Source organism: Rhinolophus sinicus, linkage group LG05 (genome assembly GCF_036562045.2).
Source record: "Rhinolophus sinicus isolate RSC01 linkage group LG05, ASM3656204v1, whole genome shotgun sequence".
Lineage (NCBI taxonomy): Eukaryota > Metazoa > Chordata > Mammalia > Chiroptera > Rhinolophidae > Rhinolophus > Rhinolophus sinicus.
In genome coordinates, this window is record NC_133755.1 from 158,984,867 (window position 1) to 158,996,655 (window position 11,789).

The 11,789-nt window shown below is 34.1% G+C and overlaps 1 protein-coding gene across 1 annotated transcript in view; it reads left to right on the top strand.

Annotated features, from left to right (window-relative positions):
- PDE7B (phosphodiesterase 7B) overlaps positions 1-11,789 on the top strand; it is a 290,164-nt gene that overhangs the window by 86,546 nt on the left and 191,829 nt on the right. The window contains exon 2 of the mRNA XM_019732772.2: positions 2,431-2,491. Within this exon, the coding sequence (XP_019588331.2) occupies positions 2,431-2,491 (61 nt within the window). The remainder of the gene's footprint in view (positions 1-2,430; positions 2,492-11,789) is intronic.

Here is an 11,789-nt window from a genome sequence, read left to right on the forward strand (position 1 = left end):
CCAAGGGAGATGGGTGCCAAGAAGCAGTAAGCAAAGATCATTTTTATATTCAGAGCGTTGCATATGGAGGCAATTCTTTCTTATTATGAAATATTTGGAACATAGAAAACAGCTTAGAGAATAATTTAAAGAACAAACCATTACAGTAGTTTTCCTCCACCCCCTCGCCCACAGTTTCGATTTCTATAGTTTCAGTTATCCACGGTCAACCATCGTCTGAAAATATAAACGGAAAATTCCAGAAATAATTCATAAGTTTTAAATTGTGTGCCATTCTGAGTAAGCATGATGAAATCTGTCGCCTGGTGAGAGGAACATGAATCATCCCTTTGTCCAACGTATCCAATCTGTATACGCCTGTTAGTCACTTAGCCATCTTCATGATTAGATCAACTGTCTCAGTATCGCAGTGCTTGTGTTCAAGTAACCTTTATTTTACTTAATAATGGCCCCAAAGTGCAAGAGCAATGATGCTGGCAACTCAGATATGCCAAAGAAAAGCTGTAAAATGCTCCCTTTAAGTAAAAAGGTGAAAGTTTTCTATTTAATAAGGAAAGAAAAAAAATTGTATGCTGAGATTGCTAAGATCTATGGTAAGAGCGAATTTTCCATCCATGAAACTGTGAGGAAGGAAAAACAATTGTGCTGATTTGCTGAGAGAGAGAGAGGAGAGACCACATTATGTAACTTGTATTACAGTATATTGTCATAACTGTTCCATTTTATCATTAGTTATTAATCTCTTACTGTGCCTAATTTATAAGTTAAACTACCATAGGTAAGTATGTGTAGGAAAAAACTGTAGTATATATTGGATTCAGTACTATCTATGGTTTCAGGTATCCAATGGGGGTCTTAAAATGTATTTCCCATGGATAATGGGGGACTAATGTATAGAAAAATTTGGTAACCCCTGTATGCCTTCCAACATTTTATTACTCTGTATATTTTCCCTCTACCCTGAATTTGATATTCATTATTTATTTCCTGTTTTTTATGCTTTTTCTGTAAATTAATGTATCTATAAACAATATGTACTATTTTTAGATATTTTCAACTTCATAAAAAATGGAGATAGTTATTTCTTAACATTGTTTTTATATGATTTAAACATTAAACATGGTTTATATGATTAGAACATTATATATTTTATAAGATTTGAACATTATACAATTTGAATATTTATATGTGCCTGTTATATATATATATGTTTTTACAGTGAATGTAGCCCTAATTCATTCATTTTAGCCATCATGTAGTATTCCAAAATATGAATAACATTATTTATCTATTTTATAGCTGGGCACTAAAGTTATATGTGAAAGTTTTTCTGGTTATCAGTCTAGAATATGACTTGCTATTTAAAATGCATATTTCAACTTAGTGAGGTTGAAATCTGGAAATTAGCAAGTAGAAATCTAATAAAATTTTGCCAATTTTTCTCCAAAATGATTCTATCATTTTATATTCTAACCCACGTGTGAGAGTATTCATTTCTCTACATTTTTGAATTCACTTACTATTGCCAGATTTCTATGTTTTGCCACACTGATGAGTTCAAACTAGGCCTCATTTTATCTTTAATTTGCTGGTTCCTAATTATTAGTATGATTGATTGAATATATTCCGAGTTTATTAACCATTCAGGTTTCTCTTCCATGAATTGTTTGTTCATGTCCTTTATCCATTTTTCTATTTGTTATTTTCTTGTTTATTGGGAGAATTTCTTTATATATTCAGGTACTAACCATTTGTCAATCATATACATAAATGTGGTCAATTCTTAAATAATTGCGTTTATATCTGGAGTTTGCCTTGCACAAAACTTTTAACAGGCAAGTTAAAACTAAGACATAGATAATAAAATTGATATTTCCATGTGTCTGTGGGTTCAGGAAAAGCACATATGAGTGCCCCTTTTTCAATTTTTCCTTATTTGCCCCCTTCCCCCCCCCCCCCCGCCCTGCCCGCTGAGTTCAGAGGGTTAAGTATAAGACACCGAGCTTTGTGTTTGATAGTGTCTGCGTTTGAATTCAGGGCAGGTAATTTAGAATAATTTTGGTGCTGTATAAAGGCCAATTCTGAGAGAGATTAACCTCATATTGTTAGATCTAATAGGTTGAATATCTTCCACTGAAATAGAAACCATTAGACACGGAGTGCATCTCTGGTGGTGACTCCTCATAAAAGCACACAGAATGGCTTCTAGACAGCGGCATGAGGCATGCAGGAACAATCTACTCCAACTTAGTCTCAAATATTTTACTGCCAGGAAAGTCTCTACTCATGACATAAGTTCCTAGACTCAGGTAACCAAGGAAAACATAAGGAGTGGAATAATATCATGATAATGTCAGGTTGCATGGACATGTTGCCTTGGGAAGCCTGGTATGAAACCTTAAAATAATTATAGCTTTCTTTTTCTTTCAGAGGTGTGGTGAACTCTTGTTTGAAAGCCCTGATCAGAATGTCAAATGTGTTTGCATGCTAGGTAAGAAAGCTTCTCATTTTAGATATATTAAGCACGTTGATATCATGTGGATTTATTGTTGTTCTGTTGCCTTATTTACTGTCTCTCGTTCCATATTGCAGAGGCTTCCAGGATTTTTGTAGGTTTATGCACATCTATAATACGTTTATATGTGGAATATTTGATGAAAAAAATGTTTTGATTTTAGTACTTGTAAGTCATGAACCATGCTTCTCAGTCTTTCAGAATTTTTCTTGGCTCCTCAGCATAATGTAAAATCGGGTACTTTGTATTCAGGAAACAGTGATGAAAAAGTAAGAAGAATCACATTATAATTCTTAAACTAGAAATGATAAGCTAATTAAGTAAATTATTAAGAATTTACATCACACCACAAAGCCCTTACTTATAATGCCTGGGAGAAATACATATTCTAACTAATCTGAAGTCAGCACAGTTACCCACACTACATTTGTAATAAAATCGCAGCATCAGGATGAATAATCATTTGTACTTGTGGGATGATATATCATCAGTGCCTTTCACAAACTCTTTATAATACCCATTTCCCCGAAAATAAGACCTAGCCAGACAATCAGCTCAAATGCGTCTATTACTATCTTCATTTTACAGATAAAAAGATTGAGGCAAATGATTGAATGCTATCAGTACCTTAATATCACTAAAATATTATTACTTTTTAAATTTTATTTATTTATTTATTTATTTATTTATTTATTTATTTTTTAGTTAAAGTTTATTGGGGTGACAATTGTTAGTAAAGTTACGTAGATTTCAGGTGTACAATTCTGTAATACATCATCTATAAATCACATTGTGTGTTCACCACCCAGAGTCAGTTCTTCCATCACCACATATTTGACCCCGTTTGCTCTCATCTATGACCCCTTTCCCCCCTTATCCTATGGTAACCACTAAATTATTGTCTGTGTCTATGAGTTTTTGTTTCTTCATTTGTTTATCTTGTTCCTTTGTTATTTTCAGTTTTATATATCACATATCATTGAAATGATATGGTTTTCGACTTTTTCTGTCTGATTTATTTTGCTTAGCATTATAATCTCAAGATCCATCCATGTTGTCCCAAATGGCACTATTTCATCTTATGGCGGAATAGTATTCCATTGTGTATATATACCACAACTTCTTTATCCAATCATCTATCGAAGGACACTTTGGTTGTTTCCATGTCTTGGCCACTGTAAATAAACCTGCAGTGAACATCAGAGCACATACATCTTTACAGATAAATGTTTTCAGATTTTTTGGGTAGATACCCAAGAGAGGGTTTGCTGGGCCATATAGTAATTCTATTTTTAATTTTGGCGGAATCTTCACATTGCTTTCCATAGCGGCTAAACCAATCTGCATTCTCACCCACAGTGTATGAGGGTTCCTTTTTCTCCACAGCCTCTCCAACACTTGTTACTATTTGTCTTGTTGATGATAGCCATTCTGACTGGGGTGAGGTGATATCTCATTGTGGTTTTCATTTGCATTTCTCTGATGATTAGTGATGTTGAGCATTTTTTCAAATGTCTATTGGCCATTTGTATGTCCTCTTTGGAGAAATGTCTCTTCAGGTCCTCTGCCTATTTTTTAATTGGATTGCTTGGCTTTTTTGTTGTTGAGTTGTATGAGTTCCTTATATATTTTGGATATTAGGGCCTTATCAGAGGTGTTGTTTGCAGAAATTTTCTCCCATTCATTTGGTTGCCTCTTTATTTTGTCGATGGTTTCTTTTGCTGTACAGAAGCAATAAACTGCATAGAAGAAAATATAGGCTTTCTAAACTTATGGACCTTGGGTTCAAAGAGGATTTTATGATTTTGACTTCAAAGGCAAGGGAAGTAGAAGCTAAAATAAATGAATGGGACTATATCAAACTAAAATATTATTTGATTATAACTTTTACCTGATCTAGTAACTTGAATGGATTTTTAATTCATGACAATTTTAAACACATGAGCACATCATTTATTTTGAATAAATTTTGCCTTGTCCTTGTTCCAATGTGATTTGACTGAGTAGTTTATAGCTAGAACAAGGACAGCAATAAACTGTCTACTATTACTTGTAGACTTGACTTAAACTAGGTAAGATCAATCATCTTTCCATCTCTTATAGACTATATGATATGGTTTATATAGCTGCCAGAACATTCTTATCCACCAAATGCATCCCAATGAATCTGCCAAATTGCACAAAATTTCAAAGTTAGAAATATATTTATATAAATCAGTTTATTAGATTTCTATTTTTTTAATGATGTAGAACTAAATGATATAAAGGAACAATGAGTATGGAATTTTTTTTTATTAGTTTGAGGACATGAGAAAATAGGAAGAATAATTGTATATTTTACCTTTAAAAATAGATAAGTAAATATTTATTGGTTGTCAAAGATAATACTATTTCTAGTGAGCTTAAGTTACTCATATAGTGAAAATTGTGCCCTCAAGGAGCTTACATTTAAAAAGGCTTAGATTTTTTCTACTATTCTTTTTAAGAAGAGTACTACAAATTTTAATTGAAACATTTACAAAGTCCTTTGAAATCTTAGATAAAAGAAAATACAAAAATAAAGTTATTATGGATATGAATACACATGGGTCAACCCACCATTGGCATGAGTCTACCTGAAGAAAACCAAAAGGCTGCCATTTCACAGCGCAAGATAATAAGAAAAGAATTGAAGTTGAATAGGTTCTTTCCTTAGAACACGCAAGAAAAATTCAAGTTCTGAACACGGAACTCACTAAAGCTGAGACCACATCTTGTATTTCATCAAGAAAGGGCATCTATATTGACACAACAACAACAAAGCACCACTTCACCGTTGTCTGAGGTTTTAGTTTGTGGCTGCCTTCTAGAGGAACCTGTGATCATGCCCTTATTACTTCCTAAAGTGTTTCTTGAGAAAACTTTGTAGCTCCAACAATAAAGGATAAGGATTCTCTGATATTTTAAGGAACTATTAAGTTTTCTAAGAGTGACCAACCATAAATGTACTTTGCATTTTGAAAGTAATGTACAAATCAAAATTTCCAAACAAGAAAATATGTAAAATCTACATTTCCAAAACTTCACCTCTGATTTCATGCCACCCCAGTAGTGAGATCTCTAATGGAAGCCAACCTGAGATATCTACAGCTTTAAATTGTCAAGCTCTTGTGTCACCCACCCACACCCTCCTGAGATCAATCCCACCTCTGCCACTCACATTCCAGGCTTGGGTGCCTGCCTGGATCCCAGCTGTGCTCTGGTTTCAGCACAGTTGAGATAGAATAGGAAAGAGGGTCACAGCCAGGGACACCATTTGCAGTTTTCTTCTCTACCACTGCTCTGTCCCCAGATCGTTCTGAAAAACACAGTTTTTATACTTGAGTTGTCTACCTCACGACTTCCATGAATAAGCCATCCTCACCAAAGTCATGTTCCTGGCTCATTACATTAAATGAGACATTAGTGTAAAATTTACCTTGAATTACTCTGAAACACTGAATCAATGAAGTTTTAAACGGGAGCAAACTACTGTCACACACAAGTTTTATGGGGAGTCATTTGTGGGTTCAGGGGAATAGGTTTGTGTTGGGTATGAAGCTAAATAAAGATGTACTGCAGAGCTGGCTACACTGAATATTAACTATTTATTCTTTAAAATTTCCCCGAGAGGACAAATGTGGACAATCAAGTTAAGCACCAAATTATAATAAACGTTGCTTTTTTCTTTCCTTCGTCTTTAGGGCCTGTGTTTAAAACTCCTACCTCCTTAAGTCCTTCCTATTTTTAAATTTAGTTATAACGTTTCTCTCAAGCTCAAGTTGACCTCAGAAGTTTCTATAACTATAGCAAAGGATATATAACTGTATACCAAGACTCGTACCTCAATTAGATGTAATGAACAGATACCAAAGGAAAAAGGAAGTGGAAGAGATATTATCTCTCACTGTACAATTAATGTATGAAGTATAGTGGTTACTAAAAGGATTTTGTTTTTCAAATATAATGAAACTGTTGGGTACAAACAGCCCAGAGTATTTAAAGAAATTAACATAAAATAATCAATGTTGAGTCACTTAATTCATTTACTAGCCTCCCTCTGTAAAATCCTGGGAAAAGGAACTTTCAAAAAAGAAAATTCCCAATCAGAATTGGTGCCTCTTACAACTCCTTCTTTCTCTTTATTGTTAGAATAAAATTCTTTTAAATAGCAAGCATTAATTTTTAATTTATGATATTTTGTTGGCTCTATGTCTTCGTATTCTTTATCAGTATTCAATTTCTTTTCAAATTTGAAAATTCCAGCGGCCCTGCTTTTGTTCCATGTGTGCTTCCTTTTGTGCTGATTGATGTCCTAGCATTTGGATGTAAAGGATGCACTTTCTTACCTACCATGGCTCAGAAGGGGGGTGTTCATATTGTCAGGTTTCTGGTAGAAGTTTACTATAAATCATTTAAAGGGATTGCCAGTTTTCAAAGCAATAGAATACCATAAAATCAATATTTTATTGGTGTCCAAAATGAGTGTAGACTTGCTTTTTGTCTCTGAAAAATTAGCTCTGTACTCATAGAAGTTGTTTCATCTTTTAGACTCCAATTTATAGTTTTTCTGCAAAATAAAGATTAAAAACATTTATTCTTCCTATCCCAGGGATTGTTATTGTAATAGAATGAGGTGTTCTGTGAGAAGATATTGCCTATTATAATGCCCTGATAAACAATAATAAACAAAAAACTGAATAAGAAATTATTTATTGATGATATTAATAGTGTTGAGAAAAGCAATAAAAAAAGCCAAAGCATTACATAAATGTGAAAGCAACTTTTAAAAACATTACATATATTCTTCAAAAGTGTGCAGTGCCTCAAAGGTTTTCATCCAATATGCATTCAAGAGATATACATCAAAATCCTTCCACGTACTTGCAAGGTACCGTGCTAGGCAATGGGAATGCAAAGACCAATGAGGCACATATCCTGCCCTCAAAGTGTTTACAGTCCAGAAAGAGAGTCAAGCCCTGAACACCAAAATCTGCAATAGCAGCTTGATAATGAGAAATGACAAAAAAGAAATAAAGATAAGGTTTGTTGGAGAGAGTGCATACAGCTGGGATATGAAGACATGAATTTTGATATGCAGAAGCTGAGAAAAGGGCAGCACTCTAGGTGGATAAATGACCATGTTCAAAAGCCCAGTTATGAAAAAGCTGGAGAGTGGAGGTGGCAGTGTTTCAGGCCACAGGGATGATGAAAGGATAAATTGGAAAGAAATTTGAGGCTTTATTGTACACAGTTTGACTGTTATCACTGGCTCTAAAAAGAACAGAAGTATCAGATAAAAGAGAATTCTGGTCTCTTTTATTTAGTTAGAGAGTATTTCTCTTAGTTATAGAGAATTGTAAAACACTCTATAAAATGGTTTCCACTGGGCAGTATTAAGTACAGCTGTTCACCAGATACTTGTGAAATTAAATAATTTTTAACTCAATATTCCTTTGAACCCAGTAACCTAAATTCTAGGTTTGATGTATTTTTTTAAAATATATTAATTTTTGTCTTTTCCCCTTCATATCAAATATTATATTTTATTTAAGAAGTAAAACAGTATTGCCATTTTTTCACTAGAGAAAATTGATATTTTTTTTTACTTTTTTATTAGATGAACTTTGTCATCGAATAAAATGGAAAGTTTTTTTTAGTTAATGTTCTGCTTTTATCACCGGCATCAGCTTGTGATTTTCATATGTGGATAATTTGAGGTCTATGAATTTTTCTTAAGAATTAATTCAGAATCTGTTTTAAGGCAAAATAATGTCTGGTATCACAGTAGGCCACTGTGGTGTAGTAGAAAGAACAGAGCATTTAAAGACCTGATACTTGCTAAAAACTGTGGGTCCAGAGGGAAATCACTTAAGGGTTGTCGATTTCAGTTTACTCTTCCCTAAATGCAATAATAATCAATAATAACAATATTATTATCTACCTTGTTAGGTTTGTTGAGGATCAAATAACACAATAAAAATTAAAGTATTCTGTAAACTTTTAGAAGTACTAGAAATGTAAATATTATTTTTATCAATACTAATAGCAGAGTATTCCTGTGTGTGTGTGTCTGTGTGTGTGACACTTTATTTATTAATTCTAGCAGTAATAAACATTTAGCTATCTCTAGTTTTGAAGTGTTACAAATAATACTATGATAAACATTTTTGTACATGTCTTTTTGTGCACAAAATTACACATTTTCTCTTGAGTATTTACCTAGAATTTCAACTGTTGGGCTATAGGGTATGTATATATTCACCTCCAACTAATTCTGTCAAATTATTTTTCAAAGTGACAATTTACCCTCTCATCAGCTGTGCGTGAAAGTCCCATAAATGATTTAACACGATAATTATCTTAGATTAAAAGTTAGAATGCATAATTCATCATTTAACTTAATACAAACAACATTTTATGCAGTAGATTATGATTATTATTTATGTAAACGAACCATTAGGTTGATAATGGTAGTAATGAAACAGGTATATTTTATTTGTTAATTATCAATGAACATTAATGATTTGATGGAGTTTGCTGCATAAATCAAACTAATAGTTATTCTTTGTTGAACACTTGGAAGTAAATATCCCACAAATGATCCTATAAGTACTCCCCTGCCCACAGTGGAACTATAAACAAAAACTTGTTCATAAATAAAAGCTCTTTACTGTTAAGACAATTAATTTCCATTTTTTTCTTTTCTACAAAATATACAATTAACTATTTTTTACAGAGCTGAAGTTATATTATGAAGTTATAATATGAAAATTATACTCCAGGCATCTAATTCTGAAAAATCAAGTCTAGTCCTTTACTATGAATCACATGGCATAAGGATTTTAAATTTAACCCTTGTGTGTTGTTTTTGTGAATTTCATTCACAGTTGCTCTAGGAATGAAGCAGCAAAGTATTTTCATTTTGCCTTTTATCAGTTTCTCTCAGTATTGGGTATGTCCAAGCAAAGACAGGAAGGTCACCATTAGCTAGTGTCAGAATTGAGTTTAGTGAGTGGATTAAAATTTTCCAATACGCAAGAAGTGCTTTTGGCTCTTTGAGAAGTGGGAACATGCATGATTTTTATTTCCTTCTTTTTGTCTCTCTATATGTTCCCATTATTCAACAGAGAGTAATTATTTTATAATAAGAGAAATTTTGGCTTGTTTTCTGATTTCTAGGAATCTATCCTACAGATTTCTAGGAATCTTGTTTGCATTACTAAAACCTACACCTGACAAGGGCCAAAACTGTGATAACTTATTCCAGTAGTGAACTAGATATAAGCAGAGAGGTGTTTCTAATATGAATTGTGCTTTGGGGTAATCACTACTCTGGTTGCTACATGTTGGAAATGAGTTGGGGTTTTTATTGAAGTTTCTGTCACAAAATCACCTTCCCCCAAACAAATGGACTTTCTGAGACTGGCCGTTCTCCTTGTAGAGTGCACGTAATCCCAGCAATTCTGTTCCTTGTGTCATAGATAAAAAATGCCACTCATTGACAAACAGCCGGTGAAATAGCACAGAAGTTGCAAAATAATATGAAAGTCAAGTAACTGAGGTTTGTGGTTCCATGGCAAATGGAAGCCTTCCAGAACAAACACACTAAAAGTCTGTTGCACCAGGGATGGGTGAGGGCTCATTGCACAAATTCTACAAAACAATATGAAACAAAACACTGTGGAACTTCCTTAGGTTCTCAAAATTGTAACACGTAACACAGATACACTTTCATGCATGCACACACACATACACACGTGTGCACACACACAGCAATAGTACATTTCCAAGTTCAAGATCTCTATTTTGTTCCTTTCTTCTTAGCTGAGACCTAGAAAACATGTGATTTTTGTCTAAGGGAATGAAGGTATGTATGCAATTACTTTGCACAACCAGTTAGTTTACTTTCAGTATTCAGAGAAAAGCAAGAAGACGTGTTTAATGGCTATGCATGTCCTAAAGTCTGTTTCAAATATAGGAAGATCATGCTGATGTAAAACTATATAAAGAACTACATATATACTGTTTTCCCAAATATGTAAAGTTGTCTATATGTGTGTGTCACGCAGGGCGTCATGCAGGAGACTCTGCTCGCTGCGCCATGTGTCGTGCAGGGCGGCCTGTGGGGTCTCTGGTCCTGCTCCCCACATAAGAACACAGGATATGGCTAGGCCAAAAAGGAACACCCATGGAGCCATAGGTAGGGGAGACATACCACTATATTCTTGCTGGCGGATGGGTTGGAGAAACAGGAAGCAGGAGCCACACTGTTCACAACCCTCACTGCACCGCTTGTAGGCTCAGCCACCATCTTCTTGCTAGCCCCCATTTTTCTGCTAGTGTAGCCATGGCAGTTACATTAGTGGCCAATGGCTCACTGGTTACAGCTGATGGCCAACTAGCCACAGCTGATGGCCATCAGATCACAGTTGATGGCCATTTACTACCTGAGCAAGCACCTTTCCATGTGAGGCCAAGAGCCTGGAAACTGCACTCCTGGCTCTGTCCCCACAGTGTGTATATAATTTTTAGTGATAGGAAAAAAATTAAATTTATTTGAGTCATCATATCTTTTCTGCATTTTATAGCTTTCCTACCATTGGCATGTATGATTTTTATAGCAGAAAAAAATAAATATAAAAAAGAAAAGAAGGTGGGTCAATGAAAATATTATGTATGATACTACAATGGTGGACACATGTCATTATAAATTTGTCCAAACCCATAGAATTTACAACCCAGGAATGAACCCCAATATAAACTCTTATTTGGGTGATAACGATGTGTTAGTGTAAGCTCATCAATTGTAACAAATTACCACTCTGGTGGGGGAGAGACAATGGGGGAGGCTGTGCTTTTGTCGGGGCAGAGGTTATAGAGGAAATCTCTGCAAAATTCTGCTCAATTTTACTGTGAACCTAACATGGTTCTAAAAAAATGTAATAAAGTCTATTTTAAAAAAAAATAAGAGGGGATCAAATATATGGTGATGGAAGAACTTACTCTGGGTGGTGAACACACAATGGGATTTATAGATGATATAATACAGAATTGTACACCTGAAATCTACATAATTTTACTAACAATTGTCACCCCAATAAATTTAATTTAAAAAGTGCAAAAAAAAAAAAAAATAAGAAAGAAAGGACCTGCTAGTTAAAAAAAGGGAAAAAAAAAATGAAAGGGAGATAAAAAGACATAAGGGAAAAACTGAAAGCAGTGTGCAGTTGTGGTCCTGTCAGTTCTGGAGAAT